Source organism: Sitodiplosis mosellana, unplaced genomic scaffold, assembly GCF_009176505.1.
Source record: "Sitodiplosis mosellana isolate CC-2019 unplaced genomic scaffold, AAFC_SMos_1.0 Smas_scaffold_6165, whole genome shotgun sequence".
Taxonomy (NCBI): domain Eukaryota; kingdom Metazoa; phylum Arthropoda; class Insecta; order Diptera; family Cecidomyiidae; genus Sitodiplosis; species Sitodiplosis mosellana.
This window is the reverse complement of record NW_022601406.1, coordinates 799224-825165: the sequence shown is the minus strand read 5'-3', so window position 1 is coordinate 825165 and position 25942 is coordinate 799224. Positions and strand designations below refer to the sequence as shown.

The window sequence follows — 25942 nt, the reverse complement described above, 5'->3', positions numbered from 1 at the left end:
TCATATGACATCGACGATTTTCCGCTTAGTCAACATGAATATCAGTCTGCAATGCATGCTCGTCAAAGTGAAATCGATTTGAATAGAGGAGAAAAACCATATTTAATAAATAAAAAAGCGTTCGTGTTTCCACAAGTGGACGCATATCATCGTGCAATTTGTGTGAGTTCGATAAGCTATGTTCACAATAAATAAATCGATATGTCGACACATACACACACTTGACGGCTGCCAAAGCAATTTCAATAAATGTGTGTAGTTTGTCGTGAAAATCTTTGTTGTTTTATTGCTATTGTATGAGTGCATTCAATCTATCAAATAAATATGGTGAAATGACATGCATTGAAGTTGGGGTGGGTTGTTTGTCAACTTGTCGTCTAAATATAGTTTTAGTACATTCCCCCACAGCAACAACACTGCACACAAACGAACGAGAAAAAAAACTATTTCGTTCGTTTTGCAAGGGAAATGTTTGTAAATGCAGCCATATGAGTTTAATTTTCGTTTTTTTTACGACTTGGTCACACTGAATTTGTCTCGTTGAATGGCCGAAAACCGACTACAAATAATCTCCCCAAAAAAAGTGGCGAAGAAATCATATGTGTATTTGTGTGACGATAAAAAGCGGTATGCATTTTCCGGGAGACATGATTCTCTGTTACCGAAATGAATTCGTGGAACTCACGAATTATGTGCTGTACGTGCACGCAACGTGCGGGGAAAAAAATGGAGACGAAATTTAGCAAAAGAGTTTGTGTTCCAAGCGCGCAGAAAAGCCATTATAAAAGTCATGAGAATCTAAATCATTTTTAATGCACCCCGGAGGCAAACCAATTTCGAGCGGCAACACAAAACTCGGCGCAGCTACAAAAAAAAAAATGAATCCAAGTGAAAAACAGTCCGATTACATGTATGATTTTGATGAAAATTGTTTCTGAAAAGACGATGATAATAATATACATGCACCGAAGAAAAAAAAAACCCGGTATACATCGCTCAAGTGATGAAAATGATAACAAAGTTAATTTCGAAATAAATTAGAAGCTACTGAACGGAAAAACTCTCGAACTCTTCACTGCTCGCAAAACACCTGCAACATTCCAGTACAACGAAGCTTTCACAACTGACGAAATCAACATTCAGCCAGAGTTCAGAAGTAATTACATAGAATATTTAGCGTTTCAATATCGTTACTTTAATATTAAACATATTATACACCATACAGTTTCGGGTGCGGCAAAACTATTTAAACTTTTGAATGTATTCAAACATTGGCCATGAACACAGCGAACATCAACGGGATTTTAATTTAAATCTCGTTAGAAAACTTTTCAAGAATTCTAACCTAATCGAAGCAAACCGCAACACCAATCTTCGGGTATTCGCGAATGCGCGAGGAAGTCATATTGTATCAACTGTTATACAGTTTTTCTTCGAGCATCGAGAGACAGATAACGAGATGGAATGAGAGAAAGGGAGAGGGAGAAGGGAAAAACTACACACATTTTCATTTGAATTCATGGAAATGGATAAAACGGATAGAGGGTGTCACACAGAGAGAGAAAGAGAGAGTGTGTGTGTGCTACATGTAAACGGTTTTAATACATTTTATACCTGTGCTACGGAAATGAGCGCATCTTGTCAAATTTTCTAATGAATCTCCATGAAACCATCATTTGCCCGACAATTTTCCGATTAAATCGATAAATCTTCATAAATAAAGATGCGTGAACAAATTGTACGTTGGTTCATCGGAAGAGAACTGCATATCGTTATCAATGTTCGTCTTTTTTACGAATATTTTTCGGCAAACCAAGCGATTCACTTGAAGCGAATATATTTAAATATGATCCCATGACAATTCTAAGAAAATGAATGCATTCATATCCATTCCAGAGGCATATGACACACATATGAACAATGTTCAGTGAACATGTACTTGAATCGTAGTTATTATCGAAATCGAATTGTTCCAATCACGTGGTAAAATTTACAGATAGATTTGATTATCGCCCTCCACTTCAATGCGATTCAATAGCTAATGATAACAGGAAACTCAATTGATATAGAAATCAGAGAGAGAGAGAGAGAGACATATCAATGGGCTCAGTCATTCGAGTATAATCAATGATAATACGTTGATAGTTTTTGAATGTGGTGGCATGTGTTTTATTGCTAAGCTTTGTTTTGACTTTCGTGCTCGGGAATAAGTCGAATTTCATAGCAAACAAACTGTTTAAAAACTTTCTTCAAAATCAGTTGAATTTATTTTGCGTTAGTAAATTAAATGATAGTTTGTGAAATGGTGTACTAAAAGAAAACTCTACAATCTTTCAGTTTTTGAAAGAAATTCTGCCTGACAATTGAGACACTCGCAATTTGATCATTATTCTGAACAATGTTTGGATTTTGTACAAAATCCAGATACGGTGAATATGAACAAATCGAAGAAACAGCAGCGGAAGGAGGTATTATTTTCACTTTGCCACTGAAACTTCAACTTTAGCTTCACTATTTATGCGATCGAATTACAATCGATGCACTGTTCCATAAGAATGCACAAAAAAGACTTGATGAAAAGTTAACTTTTTAATTGCATTTTGTATTGTTAATCAGTGTCTTGAAAGAGGGAATTTTCAATGTAATTACACCCATTTTCCGAAATTGCAGTCTTTTTGCTTCAGCTACAGACTTTTTGAATAGTTGTATGAAATTGTAGTCAATCTTCGGTTAAGTTGTTAGAGAAAATATTCGATTAAAAAAAACTCAGCTGCTGATGATATCAGGTTAAGAGCCTGTTATACCTCGTTCATTCGGTACAAAAGCAATCACAAAATGGACATCAAAACTCATTTTAATAACAATTTATGAACTTTCAACAACCACAAACCGAAGGTACGGCTGAACATTTGATACAAACGTTGATTTCCATTTAAATGTAAATTTCTGTATTTTTTGAGTAATTTTTCTCTGATAAAATTTAAAACGCCAATTGAATATGTGGTTGACACTACTAAAATGTATACATCAATTTCAACGAAACATGAATTTATACCATGTGCATTTGATGTTGGAATGAAATATTGTCTATTGAAACTGGAGCCAAAATTGACAAATTTACCGTGATATTTTGGTTTTTTTTTTGAGTGTACCGAAAACTGTTTAAAACTTTTCGATGCAAATGATACATCAAACCATAACATCGGTTTAGTGGTTTTCAACTGCCGAAACATTAATCCCTCTGTTGATGAACTAATGAATCTTCTGTGTGCATGATTTATTGTAAACAATCGATATAATAGCTTCAATCATCACTTCGTGATCAATATTTGATGGAAATTTGAACAATTCCATTGAATACTGAATGTGAGCTACAAAGCGTAGATAGGATGAGAGAAAGAGATAGGGAGAGAGAGAGAGAGAGAGACTCTTTACTACTGAGCAAAAAGCTACTCTTTACGTACGAGATGTGTGTGTGAGAGTTTCAGTATGAATGAATCCATGAATCAACAAACCAGTGAAAATCTGAGGTTTTCTTTGTTCTGTGAGACTAAAATGTAATCAATGCAAGCAGATTAGCTTATGACAAAAGCTCGATTTTTACTCACGAGCAATGAAATGGATGCATTTGTAGCATTTATTATTTGTACAAATGCAGAATAGATATCCAAATCAAGAATTACCTATCTTCTGCGTTTTGGTGTTATTAAAACATTTGTTTAATGAATACTGAATAAACTGAGTGGCACAGTGGGAAATTGTTTTGATTGATAACATTTTTACACATTTATTATTTTAACCAGAGTTTCGGTTGTGTTCTCAGGGAAATATGTTTTTTATTATTATTCTTTAAGTTCTCCATTTTCTCGTTGCTCTCGATTGTTACTCGATATGTGGTAACATTGTATAGCCACAGTACCACTCAAATACAAGATGTGCTAAGTAAAATTGTTCAAGAAATGCTTCCAACAAGAATGTTGATTGTTTGAACATAGTTTGTGTGCAAAGTAATTGAATAATTGAAATATGTTGGTTTAATTGAATTTCAATCTAGCAAATTTTGATGAAGTTCAAATCATTCCATTTGTATTTTGTTAACAGAACGGTTCTGTCAGTCGTTTACAAACTCAATAATTCTTGTTTCGTCTTCCTTGCAAAATTCTTCTACACCAATATTCACATTCCAAACGTGTTGATATCATATCACAAATGTGATAGTACCGTATATTGCCCTCATTTCATCGGAGAATTGATGATCGAGTATTTTGTTCGTGATGGTATATGGTCAAAGTTTTGAACAAAATTAAACCAAAACCACATATCAGACCAATTAAATTCATGTGCATTTATTTTTATCACACATTTAATTGTGAAATTTGTAAAATAAATATCTCGAAGTGTCTTTATACGCTGAAATTCGATTGGGTAACCCATTCAACCGATATCGATGTTAATGTGCGCGAGCCAAGAGACACGCACAGCACATAAGAGCTAATGCAAAAGTCAATTGATGCGCATAAGTAGCTCCACCTCTAATGATTACGGAGAGTTACCATAAGTCGTATGCAATTGATGTTGAGAAGAAGAAGAAGGAACAGACATTCTATTCATTTACATCGCAATAATGGCAATCAGTAGAGATGGTGCTCATGTGCCGATCATATCACTGTTACAACCCTTCGGCGCGAGCATGCGTGCGCCTGTGTGTGTGCGTGTGGACTGTGGTTTAACGTTGGCCACAAACTCAAAGTAATATATTCCACATTAACATATTTGGTTTAATTAGTATCGAGAATTTAATTGAATTCATTCATTGCAAACTTTATCTCGTGTTTATTTATTCGACGATCGTCATCATTTTTCCTTCGCTGACGACACGACACTGAGAGACAAAGTCATATAACTCATTTGATCGAATTCAACCCTAATCAAATAACCAATTACCTACAGGCCACATTGATAATCGACATACACTATTACACCACATCGACACTGGACAGTAAACGGTTTATGAAATTGGATAAATTTTACCATAAATTGCCCGAGTTAGTTTCACTTTAATTTATATGTATTCAAATTTTGCCAGACGATGCAGTCTCATTTTGTTCTTTGTTGTGAAAGCAACCATTTCTGAGCGAACTTTTGGATTAAATTTATTTTCTGGCCGTTCATAGGCGATGACTTGAGTAACTGATTGAATCTTTTAAATTTGTTGGACTCGTATTTATAGTGACACTTAGATGGAGTAAAACATTGTTTGATTTTAAACACACTTTGATAAAATAACGATTTGACAACGAAATGCAATAAATGTAACATTTATATTTCATAGCCTTTCAACTAGTTTATTGGAGTTGATATATTGATGTGACTGACAAATTTGGAGACTTTAGTACTCTGTGGTGGTGGTGGTAGTGGTGGTAGTGGTGGTGGTGTATTTGTAATGGCTGTCTCGAACTCATGGGAAGGCTTGACAACGAAGCTCAATTTCCAAGTGGAAAATTAAAAATTTCACTCTGTCACACCTTTTGTCACATTAAATGTATGTCCGTATGTATGCTGATTTTCCACTGTCGTAGCACTATTATTTTTTCCATTAAATTTTCTGATCTCATCAATTTTCAGCACAACACGGCTTTAAATGTGACTATGCAATTTTCAAGCTATTCGAATTCAAACTAGCTTGTTTTGAAAATTTTCCATAGAAAATGACAGCGATATACTTTTGCCTCGTGCTCTTTAACCCGTCGAGATATGATGGATACTAGAGAGTAAAACTTTTTCAGATTCAACTAGAAAATATTTTCTGCGAATCAGTATGAAATTCAGAATGTGATAATGAACAATAGATGTCTGTTCGTTGGACATGGAACAGTTTGTTTTGTCTTCTTGTTCGTTTTTGATGAGTTCTTTGCGGAAAATGAGCTTTCCTTCACCAGATTCACCTTCTTTGCAAGCAATTTCATTTCAAATGTCATCGCGATGTTGCATTTCAGCTTGTTTCAGATGCTTTCAGCAATTCAACGAAGAGTGCTTTCTATTTTCAGCACCCCTCCCTCAAAAAAAAAAACAGAAAAAAAACAACATAATTTCTTGCTAGATTTCAATAAAAATTTGTTATATTCTAGTTATGAGCTCCGGCCACGTATCGTTTGAGCCTCAGAGAAAATCAGAAGTAATTTGCACGCGGCACAGCTACAAATTCATATTATTCCTAGTCATGTGTGTTTGTTCTGTTGCTCTGGTTTTTTTCCAGCTGTTTGGAACGGGCATTTTGCGTGCTAACGCATTGTAACTATGATCAGATGGATTATGAGGAAAGCAAACGTTTCATATAAATTCTTTTTAATCAAAATTCAAGTTGGACATTCCAAAGCGATTTACTATATGTGTATGTGCGGTTCGTAGCAACATTGTTTTTGAAGGTGCTCTGGTAAATGGCCGTTTTGACTTTGTCACACACATTCGGCATTTTTGCACTGTGTACTTTATGTTTATGTGAAAAGTAATAAAAATGATTAGAGAGAGAGAGAGAGAGAGAGCACACAAAGTAATGAATTGGAGTGGAATGTTTGTTGCTATGCTTTTGTGTTGAAATGAGCATTGTTCGTTTTGAGACCATCCTCCTTCTGTTTTTTTCCTTCTTCTTCTTCTGTTTGCCGCTCTCACACTAACAACATTGTCTCTGCGCTGCCTAATGAAATTCGGACCACGACCTCTGTAATCGCATTCGACAATCTCATGCTTTTCGTTTTTATGTTTTACTTGGATTTATTTGCTTCTCTCTCACTCTGTCTCTTTTTTCTATCGACGAGCTAATAAAGCTGATTCGTGTTTTTATTTCGGTTCGGTTAATTGCTGATTACACGATCTGTGTGCATGTTCTTTGATTCGTCGATGTGTCTTAAGCGCACTTTAGCGCTTTGACAGTGCACACTGGCTTAGTTCCTAATTTGATTTTTATGAGCCAACGCTTATTCACTCACTCCAGCGCGCATCCTCTATCTAATAGACTTTTCATTTTCGGTTGGCTCATTGTTTGTGTTTTTGGGCCCGCTTATTCGCTGGCCTCGCCTTTTGCCTCACAGCAAATTTAATAATTGATTGAGGGAATATCAAACGAATAGCAGATATCGCATGGATTTCAACACAATGGAAAATCCAATTGCATTGCCACCGTAAATCATTTGACGAATCAATTTCGTTGTACCAAGAATCTCGAATGCGAATTTTATTAAATGAACAATTTTCTTTTCTGCTGTTGGTGCTATTGTTGTTGTTTTGGCAGTATGGAAGCGCTCATCAGTTTACATCAAAGACGACAACGGTACACAATCCCAAACATACACTCACGCATTCGCTGGATTTTTCAAAATCTTGTTGTGTTGACGAACGGGAGAGAGAGAGAGAGAGAGAGAGAGAGAGAGAGAGAGAGAGAAATGATAAGATCGAAATCGTTGCGTTTCAAATTTAATTTGCATAACAAAAGTTTGATATTAATGGAAAAAATGAGCGACATACACAACGAAACACACACACACACACACACACACACACACACAGAGAGAGAGAGAGAGAGAGAGAGAGAGGTAGCGTGAGTGAAAGAGAAATGGATAAAAGAGATGCGTAAAGCGAGCGAGAGAGAGATTCGGGATGTTTTGGAATAAATATGTTATCAATGCCTTGTGGCTAACAGCTTACCAGCTTAATAGCAGAATTTTGCGGTGCTTTTGTCGTAATCTCATCATGCCACGACAACAACAGCAACAGAAGGCGCAATAGCAGCTCTGCAGCACCACTTCCATCACCACAATGCCGATTATTATGGGACTCATTAAATAAGTATGTGACATTTATAGGGATAATACGAGCATGAAATTCATAATTTTGTAACGAGCATGTGTTGCAGTTGGGAAATGAGTTGCTGTATGCTATTGTTGAATTGTGCAAAAGGCGGAAGAGGCAACCGGAGTAGAAAGAGCGAGAAGGAGCGCAGAAACGTGTGCGAATACACACACTAAAAAACTGTGATATCACGTTAAACTATTTTCACATGTTTAGTTCACATAAACATGATGAAAATCCATTTTCGTTCCGTTTCTCTTTTTTTTTTCTTGCGTGTGTGCATGACACATAGTCGGTATTCAGATTTGTTGACGCCAACCCAAACAAATGCACGCGCAAACAGTCAAATTGGATCGAAATCAACACCAACCATCGAATTGTGTGCGGAGAGTGAGAGAGAAAACAAAGCTTTTGAAAAAGAAAAATGAGCGCAAATCAACAAACAGAGAGAAAGTGAGGGAAATTGCGAATAATTGTACTTTTTTTCCATTCGAACGAGGCTCGCTACTTCGAAGTGAATTCGTCAGTATGTTGCTCGTATCACAAATTCGAAATCGAAATTTTCATACGTTTCATTGTGCTTTTTAAAATAAATTACTTTCTTTTTTCCTGAATTTTCCTTTGTTATTCTCCCATCGACTTGACAAGTGTGTGTGTGTGTCGTCTGTTGTCGAAGACGCGCAACACAGCCCACCACCATCCATCCAATTCATTTTACATGTGCATATAAATTATATTTTTATATTCTTATTAAATTGCGTATATTTGATCAAATTCTCCCGTTTGAAAGAGCGCCGTAGCGAGTGAGTGACAGAAAGAAATAGCGCAGCAAGCTAATAAACCGCATTTACTTGCCGAATCATTCCAAGCTCGTGCTCAGTCACTCGCCTCGGCGCTGCCATTCAAATAGTATTATTTGCCAAATGACGATTAATGTAATGAATATGTTTCGCATTCGCATTTTCGTATGTATATTTTTTTTTCTTGATTCGCTTTCTCTTGAGGGAGGAGGGATGTGGAAGTGGAGCGCGGTGGGCCAAGGTTTTAATATTTGATACGTCGTTCCACTTTCGGCTGTCTTGGAATCTGTCAAAATATAAGCATTAGACATGAAAATAACAAAAAAAAAAAGAGAACATTTACTCTATACACACAAACGCACACACACTTCCATAGGCGAAGAGAGAAGTGCGCCGCGACCCCGAGCAATCTTTTCCCATACACTTCGATCAAACACACATTTAACGCACCGTGTCGAATTACACATGAAAAATAATGAACGACAAAATAATAAGACTGCCAAAGTAGAACAAATGGCACGCGGCTCAAGCGGAACTCACACCCACCGTACACCACAACAGAATGAGAAGCAGCGAAAGAAAAAAAAACGCAACAAAACAACAGCAATGAGCAGACGAATGAGAAAAAAAACGAACAGCGAATAACCTGAACTAAGCGCTAAGAAACATTAAACATTTTCGCTTTGATGAAATACAAGTTTCATGAGAGTTGGCTGGCATCGTTGCCGCTTAGGGTGCTTTCATATACATCATCGCAATTTGCAATTTATATGCGTCAACGTTTGGGACATTTCAAGTAATTTCAGTGTGAAATCCACCAGCGGTGGTAGTGGTGGTGGTGGTGTTGGTGATGGCAATACACAAAACACACACACAACACGGGACAACAGGTGAAATGGCGAGCCTAAATACATTCATCCCAAACCAGGATTATGCATGGAACAAGCAGCATTTGGTTTCGATCGAAAATGATTCCAAGAGATCTGCTACTTCATATGCAGATTCGATTCTTCTCCTGTCTGACTCTTACACAACGCAACAAATATGCTCGATATCTTTCATTCTCACACTTTTCACTCTCATTCCTCCCTTATCGTGGGTGGCACACATTACAACAGCGAATTCTCATCAAACGATGATAAAGAAATGAGAAAAATTACTTCTCAAAAAAATTCGCTAACAGCTTTGCCAACGCGTTTTCCTTTCACTCTCGTCAGTATGTTTTTTCTCTTCTGTAGTTCGTTCTCGCTTTTTTCGCGTGTGTCACTTCATTTTGAACGTTGATTTTGAACAGTTTTTTTTTCAGTGTGGTGTATCTTCTTCACTCCTTGATTCTCTATATTTCAAAAGCAAACGTAACGCACACTGTATTCCGTATAATTATTTCTCTTTTTTTTCGGCTTCTTTTCGTTTTCGTAAATTTTGTATGGCATTTTGAGTTTGAAATGGAATTTTTGGTTCGGAAACATTTCCTTGTGGATGGTATGTGTGTTTGTGTAAGTTTTATATCTCAAATGCTTGACTGACTGCGAGATTCCTTCTCTTCTTTTTCGCGTCTTTTCGATGGAAAACAATAAACAAATGGAACGCAACCGAGAAGACAGATCAAGAATATGAACCATGATTGCTATCATAAATTCAAAATCAACAAAAGAAAACGACGACAAGATCGACGAGCGAGGCACGGGAAAAGACATGAAAAAATGGCTTTTTCTGTTTGACTTGCTAAAATACGGCAATTTGCTTAACCAAGCCGTGCTTTTCTCTCTCTCTCTCTCTTTCTTGCGAATCGGTTTTGTGTTTTACATTTCTATTTCAACGCTCACGATTCTCAATCAACCGTGATCTTTCATTCTATATTTTTTGCGCATCGCAGTATGGATTAATTTTTAAATTCGACTTGAAATGTTTTTGTTCCAAATATACCGATTTCCGTTGAAAATGTCTGTTGTTGCTTGTCTTTCTTCGACTAATATTCATTTTTGTTATTGCTGTTGCTGTTGCTGTTGCTGTACCATATCACTCAACTTCTATGCGCGCTTCAGAAACACCAATCGTGAAAAAAGTCCACTTTTCTGATTGCGACACGAAGTTTAGCGTTCATTTTTGTGACATATTTCAAACTACTTGCAGTAAAATTGTTTGAGAATTGGTTTGTTCTTCCTATTTTGCTTACTCTACACTGCATTTATATGAGAAAAAAAACACATTGAGAATGGCTGCATGCATACATTTTTCAATTGAACTGAAGAAATATTTTAGTTAAATTGCAAATATTTTTTTCGTTTCCATTTCGTGTGTTTATGTGTCTTACGGTACTTTCAACGCGTTACATACTTTTCGAACGTACATTTATTGGTGGTTTCACTTGGAAAAATGGAAAAGTTTATTCACTACTTCGTTTTACACAGCGATTAATTTTCTTTTTGCCGTTGCACAATTTTCACTTAACCGGAATTAGTTTATTTATTTTAAAATCACTTGAAAGGTTTGTTCAAAAAATCCGTTTGTAACTCGTCAAGTGCATTACATGTGATGCATTTTATTTGAATTACTACTGGCAAACAAAAAACATCTTTTGCACAAATTCCAGCGAAGAAGAAAACTAATTCTCGCGAAAACGAAAATAACGGGCAACAACTGTTTGCCAAATGTGCACTTTTTAATAAAATATTTAACGTCTTGTTTTCGCAACGCAAACCTTACCACACACGAGCAAAAGAAATTCCAAAAAAAAAGAAGCACATACACACAGAGAGTTGGAGAGACTATTATCTCAGTTGGATTGGCGTTTCAGAGAGTGTAAAAGAACCATCCGTGCTCAGCAATGTGCTGTTTGCCACTGATAGAACAAACGTCGAACTTGGCACCAAACACCGGTTTTCCACAGTGTTTTGCATTCGTCTCGGTACATGTGTTTGGTTGGAGCACACACCGTGGATGGAAAGAGAGACAGAGTCCTACGTGTGTATGGCGCGCATGTATGTGTAATTCGCTCGTTCCTATCTTTTCTGTGTTTGCATTAGAATATTCCGTTCTTTTTTATTCGATGAATCGCCTTTTTTCCATTTTCGATCAATTTTTGACGAATGTTAGATTGATGAAAAACATAGCACACCACATAGACACACAGACCGTTAATATTTTGTAAAAACATTATACGTATTCAGGGTTTGTGGCAGCACGATACGATGAAGGTAAGCGACGTACACAATTCAACAATTTTCCAACGACGGTATTTGTGTTGCTGTTGTTGTTGCCATATATGCATGGTGATGGTCAGGTGGTATGTCAACGAACAGCAGCTCCGAAAAAACATACAAAAAAAATACCATCCTTTCGATTGATACATGCAACCGAGAGGATGCACGTCACACACACTCACTTACCCGCTATAGTTCATTCAATCCTACCATCGCCAATGAATGCGCCTTCAATTTATATATATTTTCATCAGCAGTTCAATCTCGGGGTGAAAAATACTTCGCATAATAAACCAAACGGAATGAACAACAACAACAACAATAAAATCAAGAGAACTTGAGGCTATTGTCTATGGTATAAAATTTGCGTCCCTTCCCAACATGCTGGTATTCTTCCACGTTTTGGCTCTATCAAAAATGCAATCTTTAATTAAATTTTGAGCCATGGATTAGATTTCATTGTGCGATAAATGAAAGGCTTTGTATGTTGTATGTTTTTTTGTGTGTGTATGAATGCCACATGGTCTCGATATAGTGGACACACGCGGCACTTCACAAGAATATATTTTTATTTACACCAATTTTTTTGTGTGACGAAAAAAACAGACGAAAACAAATACTGTGCGGTTTAGAAACCACATTTTATGTTGAACATTGCAAATGGTCACGAAACAAACAACCCGGGCTTGAACAAATTAAATACGGCAAAATCTAATGGGAGGCAGATAGAGAGCGAAAGAGATCTTTGACCAGAAGACAAAAAAGAACCAACCAATTCACTTTTTACTAGTTTTGTGTGTGTGTGTGTGTGTGTGTGTGTGTGTGTGTGTGTGTCATGCTTTTCAATTTGAAATGGATTTTCAACTAAAATGTTCACTCAAAATAGCAGCAACAAATCGCATGGACCAGTAAATTCACATCTCATTGCATTCATTCTCGTTTCTCGTTGAAACCACAATTCATTTCTCATTATTAAAATGTGGAAATTGATGACAAAATGTTTCAAAAACGCAAACTGCCCATCAACAGCTATGAACATGCTGCGCCAAAGCCCTGAAGTGGTAACATGAATGGCTCACCGTCAAAGTAAATATGCAATCTCATTCGTAGATAGCAAAACTGGCTACTGAGGATAAATTCGAACGGTGTTTGTGTGCGTGTGTGTGAGAGAGTGTGCGACAGTATTTTGTGATTGATCGGTTGTATGCGATATAGATATCGTACTGTTGGGAGCATCTTTAATGACTTGATTTTGTCGTTGGGTGTTATATCGTCTATTTTGTCGCAGCGTTGCTATTTGATCATGTACTAAAATTTATTTGCTTTGAATCGAGATTTTTAGTGATGTGATGTTAGTGTGAGACCGTAAGTAGCTGGGAAATCGACGCACGTCGTACCGAAAATATCAACAGCAAACTGTGACAGCAGCAACAGCAAAAGTAGTAGAATCAACGTGTGTGACGTGCACGACACGACGATCCCGTCTAGAATTAGTATGCAAGCAAAATAACACACAAACGAGAGTGAGAGAAGCGAGCGTATGAGGCGCGGTAGTCAAACACTATCACGGCAAACACATGAAAAAAGAACTGAGGCAATTTTTGTTGCTCATTCATCGTACGTATGGAATGGCATGTCCGACGTCACGAATAATTGACAGTTTTGCTTCTCAGTTTCGCGCGCGCTACAGACAAACACAACAACAACTTATTCTCTCGTCGAATTTCATCTGTTTTCATTAGTGAACCGTAGTGTGTTTCGATCGTCACATTATTCTTATCATACGGTTGAATACTCTCCTGAGACTAGTTGAATTTATTCACTAAAAATGTGTTAATTCATTTAGCAGAAAAAAAAATTCGAGTGTTTTTTCCCCTCTCTTTTAAATGCATACTTCCTTGAATGGTTTGATTCAGTGGAATATAAGGGAAAAAATTCTACACAAGTAAGTCAATTGTTTTATTTACACACGTTGTGCTCAGTGTTGTGTCTGTGCCATTATGAAGTAATTGTGCATCGATTTACAAATCATGGGAACGGGGATTTTGATTTTAATCAGTATTGTCACATCGAATAATTATGATGAATTTAATTTGCCATTTTGGTGCAAATGAACCGATTGCTCTCGATAAATTAATCCCATGTTGATGATGATGCTGATGCTGCCACTGCTGCTTTGTCAGATGATCTTATCTCATAACATTGTTGTTCCAAAGAAAATCACTACATCGGATTTGAATGACGATTGAAACGACAATGTAGATAACAGCAGTAGCGGTAGAGACGGTGGCTACGGCAACAGCACCGACGACGACGACGATGATGATGACGACCATAGAACGTGTACGAGACTAGTCGATTCGTCATTGTGCGATACATTACTGTGAATTGTGTGTATACGTTTGTCGCAATCAAGTTGTGCATTGCCATCAAATTAACATGTATCCGAATAAATCACTAATTATTGATGTGCCTCACACAAAACCACTTAATTTCTTTCGATCGGTTAATATTTTGTTGAACGTTAATTAATGTGAATTGAAATCATATGACAATAAATGGCATTCAATCATTTATTTGATAAAAATTTTATCCACATTTAAGGCTTGCTATGCCATACATTTTTCACAGTCAACCATCAAATTTACAGCCCACAACAAACAAATCAATCGGTGTCTGGTTCAAAGCTAAATAACGTACACAGCAAAAAATCTAAACTAAACGAAATCAAAACGAATACACATTAAAATGGTTCAAGCCCGTATGAAAGTTGATATTTTTTGCGTGTTTTTTTCTGTTTCAATATTTTCCACATTCAAGCTGAAGATTCAGTTTTTTCGTGTCGTTTATTTTTTGTAATTCAAACATGTGTTTTTAATTTTTCAATTGATCATTTGGACGAATTTAGTGAGCATAAGTGATTTGGTGCCATCGGTGAACTTGGAACTGTCACAGCGAACACAAGCGCCCGCAGAAGATGAGCAAAAATTAGAATACAAAGGTCCAAAATGGTAAGCAGCCCAACAAATATGCCGTTTATTGTGTTTTTTTGTGTGTTCTATGTGTGTATGCTATGGAATTTGAGCTGAATTGATTCACAAAGTGCGAGATTCGAAATAGTTGGAGATATTTGGTGCGATATTGGTCAGAAATATCACAACCGCTGGCGTTACTCGGAATCGGATTAATCATATGGACGTTGGGAAAGATACTGTTGCCCGCATATATAACGCTGGATTCGGCGCCAACACGAATGGCCGTGCTGTTTATCGGCGGTCAGATATTTGGCATTGTATTGCGTCTGCTAAATTGGCCAGAAATGCTTGGAATGATTGGATTTGGCATGCTTTTTGCAAATGTGGGCTATGCCAATTTCGATGGATACACGGAGCTGGAGGCGTTTTTTAGGTACACATTTCATCTTCGCATAATTTTTCTTCCAAGAAAAAAAAAGATGAAAGAGTCTAAATCGAATTTTACTCACTCTCACTCTCTGCCTCGGAACAGAGACTTAGCACTGGTGAATATAATGCTGTTGGCTGGAATGGGAATCGATTTAAAAGCGCTCGTGCAGAAATTATGGCCCGTGTTACGATTATCCGTTTTACCAACGGTTGGAGAGGTACTTATCATCGCTGTTATCGCCAAATATGTACTCCTAATGCCATTTATTTGGAGTTTCTTACTTGGGTAATTGTGTATTTGATTAGTCTTCTCACGATTACCTTATTTCCCTTCCGTCGCTATTCAATACCTTTTTTTTCTTCACTCAAACACATTCCCTTTCTAGGTGTATTGACATTTTGTTTGTTCCGTTTTGGTCCCCCTTTCCTTTGCACTGCGTGAATCCGAATCGTGATAATGAGCCGACATTGCCAATTGATAACTGAATTTGTTTTGCTAAAGACTCTCTCTCTCTCTCTCTCTCTTTCTTTACACATGAATGGAAACGTAGATTGATCATAACGGCTGTGTCACCCAATGTCGTTATCGACATTGTACTTTGGCTGAAAATTGAAAAACTTGGCCTCTACAAAGGCATTCATACCATCATCATTGCTGTCACCACAATCAACGATGTACTGTCGATATTCTGCTTCAATGTTGTGCTCGGTGTTATATTTTCAACAGGTAAATTAGAACGAATTCGTATTAAATACGGCGGTGACCATCACCGGATTTGCATAATTAAACCACGTGTTGGGAGTGTATTTGAAGGATTTTGATCATTTTTTTTGTTGTAATTTTGTCGGAAGAAAATTCTTTTAAAATCTAACGTTTTGACATTTTTAACAATTTCACACTTTTCCATAGGGTCACTGCACCAGCAATTATTACAAGGTCCGGTGGGCATTGCGATTGGCTTTGTTTTCGGATTTGTGTTTGGTATAGCGGTTAGCAAAGTGTTACCATCGGAAAAATCGGTAATAAATTTCAAAATGAAAATGCATATTCTTGTTTTTGTTTTTCTCGGCCTTTAGAATAGGCAGAAACAAAATCGAACCTATGTCAATTGACCACATTACACGCATTGTCTCCCATTCTCTCCCTATCTGTCTTTTTTCCCGTCTCCTCGTTTATTTAACATCATGACACAGAAATATGCGAACAGTCTTCGGTTTATGTTGATGGTTTTGGGTGGTTTGCTGTCAGTCATCGGCAGCCGAGCTATTGGATTTACGTCAGCCGGAGCTTTAGGATGTTGTACGCTGGCCGCTGCCTGTGGACGAAGTTGGAAAAAACCAAAGCACATAAGAAACGTAATGTGTAATCCCCTCCGTACAAAGTTATATCTATTCATTTTTATCTGTGCACGTGATTTATTGATTACTGTGGCTCACGCTAGTTCTTTCCCATTTATTCGCATTCAATCTTCTACACTTCTGCTGTTCATTGGGTCACACATTCGCTCTTTCGACCTAAACTTACTTCATTGGGATCGATTCATTTGTTTGTTTATTTGCTTGTGTACTTAATTTATGGTTGAATGGGCACACTTCAAACAGAGCACCTTTTGGATTTATTTGGATTTGTGCTGTACCATTGCGATTTGATTCAAACGGTGTTGAATTGTGTTGTTTTATTTTTTCCGTTGATCCGAACATTCCCTTCAATTTTATTCGCATTTCCCTCCCTCAGGTTGACGTATTGGACAAACTAAATCTGCTGTGGAAATTCGTGAAACCAATTTCGTTCGCTTTAATTGGAAAGGAAGTGCTGTTCTCTAAGCTGGATGCTCAAGTTGTCGGCTTTGGCGTATTAATAGTTATTATTGGCTCTCTGGTAAGTCATTTTCAAGTGTAAAACTTTTTGATCCGAAATTTCGTTGAACAACAAACATTTGATTCGATTTTTTTTGTTCTTTCAAACACTTTGGTCCATTTTATGTTGAAATATTTGAGCATTTAATCGAGTTTGTGCATCACAATTGCCTATTATTTCACTTGTCTGAACTCATTCAATCAAGTGGATGTTCTTCTCATGCGAAATGAATGGAAAAAAGAAGAATGAAAGAGAGAGAGAGAGAGAGATCGAACTAGTTGAAATCTCTGCTCAGTGCGCTCAATTTGATTAGTTTTTCTCATCAATGTACTATTTGATATGTATAATAACAGTGTCGTCTGCTTTTGTCTTACGCGTTGACTTATGGTGCCGATCTCAATTGGAAAGAACGATTGTACATCACCATTTCTGGATTTCCAAAAGCTACCGTGCAGGCAAGTAATTAATTAACCCCACTTATACATTTTCTCCACATTCTTCAGTAAATTTCGTTGTCAAGAAGTGATAATTCCCCCGAAAAAAGTATAATTGCTCTTTGCATCTGGTGTTTTTTCTTCTCCATTTTTCGGAAATATTATTTTAATTGAGAAAATCTCTTTGAAATCTATTTGTACGTTGTTCTTATTTTCACAGGCTGCATTGGCACCGATCGCATTAGACATGGTGCGGCTAAAAAATCTGACGGAATATCAGCATATGGCAAGCATTGTGTTAATTGTCAGTGTGTTGGCAATCGTCTTAACAGCACCCAGCGGAGCTATATTGATGGTGAAGTTAGCACCAAAGTTTCTACTAAAGGAACCCACCGTGGGATGAATCGCGTCGAAAATTCGTTATTTTAGAAACAGTTTTACTCCGAATTATACACTTACAAACCTCCAAATCAAATGCTTCCGAATTATGTGAAAATTTTGAAATAAAATCAAATGCTCTTTGTACTAAAATATTTGTCGCTTTTTTTCTCTCTTCATTCTTTGGGATTAACCTAATGCAACTTGGTAAAATTGTATATTCTTGATAGGACAGGCAATAAATTTGCTATGGTTTCGTGTTTTTTTCTTCTTTTTTTCTCTCTTCATGCATGATCGAATGATTCGATATTTATAATCGATTGGCAATGATTTTTCTTCCTAAAGTAGCTCAATATTTGGTTTCTCATGACGACCAAACGAACTAGAAGAAGGCGAAAAGAAAGCGAAGACGATGTTCCAACTATGCAGAGGTTGTTTTGCTATTGGGTGCGCTGAAAATGACTTTCATTATCATTTTAATTTTGCTTTATTTCGTTTCGGCAACGCGCGAACATATCAAACAATGTTCAGCATCAGCAGTGGCACGGTTTGCCACACGGTGTGATGGAATGAGGGTCGAAAAAAGTCATATAATTTTATCTAAAATTAAAATCTCTTAGAATTGGTCAAGTTATAGAGTGCGAACAAAAATAGAATGGGTCGAACAAAAAACGGAAATTTTCCATAAAACTGAAAATCTTTTTAACACAACGGGGACACAGAAGAAGCAAAGAAGCGAAAGAAGAAGAAGAAAAATACACACACACGAACGTAATGGACGGAGAAAGGATAAAAAGTAAGGAACTTCATGAAAATTTTATTCACTTGAACGAATGGGTCATTGAGTGCCGTTTCACGTGAAAGAGGTGCTCGTGAGCTGATTTTTCGAACTTATTCAATTTGAAACGTATAATAAAAAACAACAACGACGACGACAATGAAAACGAGAAAAAGTTTTTCACTCACGTGCGTCATATCTACTTTGACGAATGTGAAAAATACGCTTCTGTTTCACATCCACTTAAAATGATGTACGCTGATTAAAGATTGAACAATACCATGGAACCGACCGTAGTAGTATCGCGCTGAAAATGTTATACACAGGTAACCATCCCTCTTTCGTGCTCTTGTTCACTCATAAAAGTCCTTTCAATATATTTCGGCCGGGACCTTTTGTGGTGTTAGTGCTAAAAACAAATTAATTAATTAACGAGAAATTCGTATTTCTTTCCGGGCACCGAGCAAAAACAAACATCAGCATCTGAGCTAACTCATTAACACCTTTTTTCTGTCTTGTCTGCTAGTATCTCATGCTAACTCACCTGATAGATAGACGGGATTCATCGGGCTTTTTTCAACAGCAACAGAAGATACAAGAAAATGACCAAAACATCATTTCTTTCTTTTATTCCTTAAGGAAGCAATTGCCCCAAAAATAGAACGGCTGTTAGCATTATGTTAGGATTTTGTATTGCTGGATTGTGAGTTGGTTTGTTTGATAGTTTTGTTTTGCCTCCAAGACGATCCAATTAAAACTCATAAAGTTTTTAATTTATTGTTACAACCGATATATTTCGGTACTACGTGCCATCTTCAGGGTCTGAAACAATATATTTATAAGTTTTTTTTTCAATAAATAAATAAAGAAAAAATAGGAAATAATGTAAATTTCTATAACAAAATACAAATACCCAATCTCTCTTATTAAATGAATAACAATAATGACAAGCCAATTGTCAAACTAAACTATGCAAACATCGAAAGGTCAAGCATTACGATTTTCCATGTTACGACTTTCTTGCTTACAAAAAGATATCACAATGTTTTTCAAATTCGATGTTCACCGCGATTTGCGTGCTTAATTAAATTGTAATAAGTACTTTTTTGTCCGTCTTAAAATTACAAGCATTTTCCTCGTGTTTTATAATCTGGTTCACCTCATGAACTTGTAGCTTGAATTTATTGCGCTCAAATTTAAGAATGTTCGCATTCTCAAAATCGAATGAGTCTCCTTTGAATGAGTTGCAAGTGCCGCAATTTTATTCAAATTAGCTGTTTCTAGGGGTTTCTAAACTCGAATTTTTTAGAATTTTTTGAATCTAAAAATTCTGGAAGTGGGTTCTGGTGGATCCTCAGGATTGTTCAAAACCGCTCCTGGTTCTGGAAGTGGATCCTCAGGATGGACCAGGGCATTGTTAAACCCAGTCTGATCCATCCTGAAGATCCACCAAAACCCACTTCCAGAACCGGGAGCAGTTTTGAACGATCCTGCGGATCCACCAAAACCCAGTTCCAGAACATAATTCTCAAGGTGAATGTTGAAATATTTCGAAATAATACGGATTTTGGTGAATCCCAGAGAATGTGAGAGAAAAGAGAGAAATATTGAAATTTTAGATGAATTTTAAGTTGCGTGAAACCCCTAGAGCTGTCCCCTCCTCGACTTTTCTGCATTCATACTCATGTTGATCCAATCTTTTTTGCAGTTTTTGGATTGTCTCGCCAATGTAGATTTTGGAACATTCTTTGCACGAAACTCCATACACAAGTCCACTGTTTTGTTTCTTCGGAATCGAGTGTTCCACGTTTGCGAAAAATTGTCCCCTTTTTTTGGTCGGTTCCATCGCTGTTGTCAATTCTGGTACAAAATATTCACAGGATTTAGCCAACTCTTCCGTTAAGCCAGGAACATATGCCACAGCCAAATAGATTTTGTTTTCCGGCTGGCTCATTGTTTGCTCACTTTGAGTTATTTCACGTGACAAATATCGGTAGCTACTTCTCTCAAATCTGGAGTTCGTCCCGGAATGTGTTGCGATGTTATCATTTTGCACGGTCGCTATCAATTTGCTCACGACATCCAATGGAAAATAATTTTTGCACCAAATCATTTTTATTCGCTTCAAATTTCCCTTCCAATGTGATTTGTGACTGAATGCAAACACCTTTCTGATGAAGGCTGTTAGCATATTTGTATTTAAAAACATAAATCTAGCATTCGCATGCTCTCACTATGTCCAAAAGTGATAATTCACATGAGCCGGAATAGGTATTATTTATCGGCTGTTGAGACGTCACAATAAGTTGCGGGAATCCCCTAATCACGTCGACGTGATTGCCTTCAAATTCAATGGGTGAATCAATGCAATTTACCGATTTGAACCGAAATAAAACAGGACATCTAGATTCCTTGATTGATAGGCTCCTTGCATTTATCCATTCCGGCCAGTGTCAGATCAATGACATTTGTCGCAATGTGAATGACATTACGTGATAATATCCTGTAAATAAGATTGTTCACCAAGCGAAGTGAGATTTTAAAAAAAAGCGCAACATATCTAGGAGGTAAAACCACCGATGTATTTAAACAATGAATTTCTTTTCATTAGCAAATAGCAAAAAACTCTCGATGAATTTATTTATTTTCCTATCATGACAAATATATTCCGTCTTGATCTTATTTTCGTGATGAAAAACACTCTCGTAATGTACACTTGTTTGCTGATATCGCCCTCGTTCAACTTGAACAGTATTCGTATTCAATTTTTTCTTCTTCGCAGATGAAATAGAGATCGTGACTACAATTTCGATCATTCCACATTGAATCATCTATTGGACCATCTCCAACGTTCCATATTTGGAGGCAGTCCTCGTTAGGCAGATTATCTGGTTGCAAGCCACCCCAATTGGTGAATGTCAGTGTTTTCCCATTTCCCATCCAGTGATAACCATCATTGAACCCTAGCTTCGTGCCTGATAACCAAAAGTGCTTGCGCTCATGTCCTGCAATTGGTCCACAAAGGATTATAATATTCTGCAAGAAAATATCAGCCAGGGGTTACCTTCAATTTTAATTTGCTGTATAATTTGATTGTTTTCCTCAAGAGATGTGATGCTCGCTAAATTCATGCCAAGAAAACGACAATGGTGCAAGGCTCGAAACCAATTTACCTGTACAAAAATAGATTCATATATTATTTATTGCGCGTTTAGTATCATGTATGAAGTGTCTTCATAATTTTTCCGTAGAATCCTCTTTATTAATCTGCTACGGGATATAGCTCTGTTTTTTTAATGATTGACTCTATGCAAAAGCCAATATTATTTACTGAAAGACCGAATCCTTAATAACGTTGTACATTTTGCTTTCGCTTCCTTACCGGCGCTAATGTCATGAGATGATACTTTTTGATAACCCTATGCTTTGGATAGAAAGTTTGACCGAAAACGGCAGCTGAAACATTGCAAATTAAATTGTTGAACAATAATAAATTCGAAACACTATGGTAACTTGTTCACATCAAATCACACGTACCAACTGTGAGTAGGAAGATGTTGAAAACCAAAAGCTTCATCTTAGTTCGAAATGTAGATTCTGAATATTTTATTATAATAAATTTCAGAATAAAACCAACGAAAACTCTTGCTTTTGATGGTAATGAATTTGTTTTCTGAAATTTCAATAAATTGGTCGAGAAAATAAAGCATTCATTAAGAAAATGCTTTGGAAATTCCCAATTGGAGTGAATAAAATGAATTGCAAGTTTTGTGCACGACTGCAGGATTGCGACTGGTGATTGACATTTATTGAAAATTGATTTTCTGGAAATGTAAACGAATTTGTTTACAGAAATCAAGAAATCAATTCCAAATAATCTAGTAGCTGTCGTTCATTCAAGTGTTCGAACTCAAATCGAGAGAGTATAAGACGAAGTAATATAAAATCAGTTGCCATTTTATTTGACCGTTTGCAATTTTGTCCGATTGTCTAGAAATACTTATCGCAATTGACCTATACACCAATTGATAAAGAATAAAACAGTCAAACACAGCGGTTCGTTTATAACATGCTAGAAAAATATTTTTAATTATATAGAGATGAGATTTTGGATGACGAAAATGATTCAAGCTGGTATATCAGAAATTATAATTTATCTCATGACACACACTTTCGGTGTCGTGACTAATATACCCCACATAGAAAGTCCTTCAAATTGGGTTTTTTTGGCGGAAAATTCAATCATACTGTTTAGGAATGAGACAAAATAAATCTCGTTACATTCAATCAAAATTGATAACAGACTAGTGTGTCAGAAGTGTCGATTCCTTCTAGAAAGTTCAAAGGGAACATTTAATATGGAACATTTACTAAAAAAAATCAAGTTCCTGTAGTAAAGTATTGAATTACTTCAACAATTACGATCAAATCTGATTTAGAGCTTTTTGATTTATTGTCGTTCCACTCATTATATTTCCAGGCAGTGAGAGTGTAACTCGAGCTCTTCTCGAATATGGTGCAAATGTTCTTGTAAAGAACTTTGATCAAAAAACACCTCGGCAAATAGCTGAAGAGAAACGTAGCATCTCACAATGTTGTACAAACATATTTAGAAATCGTTGTATTGTTATGATTTCGTTCCAATTTAGGTTTTACGAAAGTGGCCAAAATCCTGAAGGAAGCCGAAGGCAAACTGAAAATTCGAACGTTAATTGTATGTCGATAAATACACAGATTAGCTTTCAAGTTCCGGTAATAAAACGAATAATACAATGAATCAATTGTATAATTTCGGAATAAATATCTCAATTCCATCCGATTCAATTGAATATTCGGGATGGTGAATAAGATCTTGTTGAATTTTAATTATAAATCCTGATGCGTTTTTGCCAAATTATTCTTTTTTCAGAAGATTTTTCAACAAATTTTCGTATTCTCATTTAGGAAGTGGTTTCTTATAGAATTATTTTAATGAATTTCAAATATGAAATTAAGTTATCCGAGGTTTTTCATGCGTTCGAATAAAGTTATCCGAGTAGAATTCGGCAAAAAAAATCCAATTTAGCATGGCCATAGGGAATTATTAAGTAAGGAATTGATGCTTTCCCAATGCCAGTAGTGGTGGACTTTACTTCCAGAACACATTGGACGGATCCACCTGCTTCACACCTGATACACATTTTTAGTCTTTTTGAGCATCAATCCCACCCAGAAAGTCCTTCGAATTGGGCTGTTTAGACGAGGAATTTGATCATCTTTCGATTTCAGAAATAACATCGTCCACATCAACTATTTTGTAGGCATGATCGAAAACACTCTTGAATTGAATGCTAATAAAGCTTGGAGCTAATGGAAAAAATATAACCAAATCGAATTTCCATTTAATAATTATGTCGGAATTGCAGCGCAATGTAAATAAAAATGTTGAATCTTGCTGCCAACAAACCATGTTTGGAGCATAGCAAAGATCAAGGATCAAGGATCAAGGACATTCAAGCATCTAATGATATTCGATCAGAATTGATAACAGAATAGTGTATCAGTGAGGATTTCTTTCAGAATTTTCAAGGAAAATCTTTAAAAAAAACAATAACATAAAATTATTTTAAACATAAATGCATTGAATCTCCTTCATCGTATTCCGTATCAATTGCAATCATTTGCATTGATCTCATTCCATTTTTTTAATTTGTGAATTCTGTTCAGAAATGTATGCCACAGAGATAAGAAGTAGCGCATTTTCTGTTGACCAATAAAATATGTGTGCATCGCAAAAATAGCAGTTAGTTCTAAATTAGCTTGCTACTGTTTGACTCGAGTTAGACCACTTCGTTTACTGATCCACAAAGTCCAATTGTGCACTTCGTATTTAGTATCATCTGAAGGTATTTTTTTCTCAATACTTTCAGAATTGATGAGTGACCGATCCGATTCGATTTAAGCTCATAATTTCTTTTAGTTACATTTAATGTGTATCAAAGTTAAACTGAATCGAGACAAAAAAAAATCAAAAATGGAATATTTTGCTTGTTAACCAACTTAATTGTTTTTATGTTTCGTTTGCAAACTCTCCAGTTGTCAGCAGCAAATGATGAGACGTTCATTCGCGATCATTCTCCTAGTTGCGGCTTGTGTTGTTAACATAATTGTTCACGGTGCGTTTTTTTAAAAACAATTTCATTGAATTCAACACTAATCTGACCTATCGATCTCCTTAAAGCATCCAGTGACGAAGAGAATTCATTGATGAAATATTCTCAAAATGGTGAGCTACAGCATATCGCATTAGTTTTGTTCTCAAATCTTACAATGATAATAAAAACCATTTGCTTTTGTTCATTTAGGTGACTTAGCTGGTGTTCGAAGCCTTATCAAAAAAGGCGTGAATTTGAATGCTAAAAACGACAATAATAACACAGCACTTCACTACGCAGCTTTTGGAGGTAAATCGTCCACACAACTCTATGGAGAGTTTTCCTCTTAATTTAAAAAAATATCATTATCTTTCTAGGCCATGCGAACGTAGTTCGGGCTCTAATTGAAAATGGGGCAAAAGTAGATGCTAAAGCCGAATATAAAGCGACACCACTTCATTACGCAGCTTCTGAGAGTAAATCATTCCGAATCTCCGAAAAAAAGTTGTTTTTTCATTTGAAATTTTTTCAGACCATGAGGATGTAGTTCAGGCCCTTGTTGAACTTGGTGCAAATTTAGATGCTGAGGACAATAATAAGAGGAGGCCACTTCATTATGCAGCTCAATTTGGTAAATCAGTCAAGCATCTCCATTAAAAGCACATAAGAAGGATCGCTTCTTTTACACATCTATGCATATCAAAAGTTTAACTGTTCATTAAAATTTCTTTCATCATCTGTCCAGGCCAAGTGAAAGTAGTTCGGGCTCTTCTTGAACATGGTGCAAATGTTCTTGCAGAAAACGTTGATCAAAAAACACCCCGTCAAATAGCCGAACAAGAAGGTATTATCCTACAATTTTATACGTATTTAGGAATCGTTAGATTGTTATGATTTATTTTCAATGTAGGTTTTAGGACAGTGGCTCAAATCCTGAAAGAAGCCGAAGAAAAACTAACAATTCGAACATAAATTGTGTATTGATTAGCTTTTATGGTCCGGCAATGCGTGTTTGCAATTCAAGAAATAAATTGTGTAGTTTAGAAATGAATATTTAAATTCAATCCAATTCAAATAAATATTTGGCATGGTGTATTAGATCTTGTTG

At 36.3% G+C, this 25942-nt stretch overlaps 4 protein-coding genes across 14 annotated transcripts in view; 2 read left to right on the top strand and 2 right to left on the bottom strand.

The window, feature by feature from the left end:
- Positions 1 to 11510, bottom strand: part of LOC129574574 (uncharacterized) — a 29332-nt gene extending 17822 nt beyond the window's left edge. For 2 of the 6 annotated variants that reach the window (XM_055456739.1, XM_055456737.1), the window contains exon 1: positions 10983 to 11510. The gene's annotated coding sequence lies outside the window, so the exon portion shown is untranslated. Of the gene's footprint in view, positions 1 to 10876 lie in introns of all 6 variants that reach the window. The other 4 variants (XM_055456742.1, XM_055456738.1, XM_055456736.1 and 1 more) reach the window with 3 other exon arrangements.
- Positions 2169 to 18075, top strand: LOC129574575 (sodium/hydrogen exchanger 9B1). 6 transcript variants are annotated; one of them, XM_055456748.1, is made up of 10 exons: positions 2169 to 2468; positions 14757 to 14859; positions 14969 to 15256; positions 15356 to 15538; positions 15804 to 15979; positions 16163 to 16272; positions 16447 to 16608; positions 16988 to 17131; positions 17519 to 17565; positions 17765 to 17941. In XM_055456748.1, the coding sequence occupies exons 1-10, from the start codon at positions 2399 to 2401 to the stop codon at positions 17787 to 17789; spliced, it is 1308 nt and encodes a 435-aa protein (XP_055312723.1). In that variant the 5' UTR covers positions 2169 to 2398; the 3' UTR covers positions 17790 to 17941. The 6 variants fall into 6 exon arrangements, with proteins under 6 accessions (XP_055312723.1, XP_055312719.1, XP_055312724.1 ...); XM_055456744.1 differs by having other exon boundaries at positions 2177 to 2468; positions 17464 to 17565; positions 17765 to 18075; XM_055456749.1 differs by lacking the exon at positions 2169 to 2468 and adding an exon at positions 13231 to 13793 and having other exon boundaries at positions 17765 to 18075.
- A 3222-nt stretch (positions 18076 to 21297) lies between these two features.
- LOC129574576 (C-type lectin 37Db) lies at positions 21298 to 22612 on the bottom strand. Its single transcript, XM_055456750.1, has 4 exons — positions 22238 to 22612; positions 22083 to 22156; positions 21765 to 21873; positions 21298 to 21705 (listed from the first exon to the last, which is right to left on the bottom strand). Exons 1-4 carry the CDS (start codon positions 22275 to 22277, stop codon positions 21440 to 21442), a joined length of 489 nt encoding a protein of 162 aa, XP_055312725.1. The 5' UTR covers positions 22278 to 22612; the 3' UTR covers positions 21298 to 21439.
- A 1815-nt stretch (positions 22613 to 24427) lies between these two features.
- On the top strand, positions 24428 to 25934 carry LOC129574758 (26S proteasome non-ATPase regulatory subunit 10-like). Its single transcript, XM_055457198.1, has 8 exons — positions 24428 to 24585; positions 24776 to 24855; positions 24921 to 24965; positions 25045 to 25143; positions 25212 to 25310; positions 25367 to 25465; positions 25580 to 25678; positions 25745 to 25934. The coding sequence occupies exons 2-8, from the start codon at positions 24789 to 24791 to the stop codon at positions 25804 to 25806; spliced, it is 570 nt and encodes a 189-aa protein (XP_055313173.1). The 5' UTR covers positions 24428 to 24585; positions 24776 to 24788; the 3' UTR covers positions 25807 to 25934.
- Positions 25935 to 25942: the final 8 nt, after the last annotated feature.

Bases quoted from the DNA above. Each gene is read 5' to 3' on its own strand.
- LOC129574758 (XM_055457198.1), top strand. From the start codon at position 24,789: ATGATGAGACGTTCATTCGCGATCATTCTCCTAGTTGCGGCTTGTGTT. The intron at 24,966-25,044 runs GTGAGCTACAGC...TTGTTCATTTAG, and splicing joins GATGAAATATTCTCAAAATG to GTGACTTAGCTGGTGTTCGA. The intron at 25,466-25,579 runs GTAAATCAGTCA...TCATCTGTCCAG, and splicing joins TCATTATGCAGCTCAATTTG to GCCAAGTGAAAGTAGTTCGG.
- LOC129574575 (XM_055456744.1), top strand. From the start codon at position 2,399: ATGTTTGGATTTTGTACAAAATCCAGATACGGTGAATATGAACAAATC. The intron at 16,609-16,987 runs GTAATGTGTAAT...TCCCTCCCTCAG, and splicing joins AACCAAAGCACATAAGAAAC to GTTGACGTATTGGACAAACT. The intron at 17,132-17,463 runs GTAAGTCATTTT...GTATAATAACAG, and splicing joins TAGTTATTATTGGCTCTCTG to TGTCGTCTGCTTTTGTCTTA.
- LOC129574576 (XM_055456750.1), bottom strand. From the start codon at position 22,277: ATGAAGCTTTTGGTTTTCAACATCTTCCTACTCACAGTTG. The intron at 22,157-22,237 runs GTACGTGTGATT...GCAATGTTTCAG, and splicing joins CATCTTCCTACTCACAGTTG to CTGCCGTTTTCGGTCAAACT. The intron at 21,874-22,082 runs GTAAGGAAGCGA...ATTTTTGTACAG, and splicing joins ATCTCATGACATTAGCGCCG to GTAAATTGGTTTCGAGCCTT.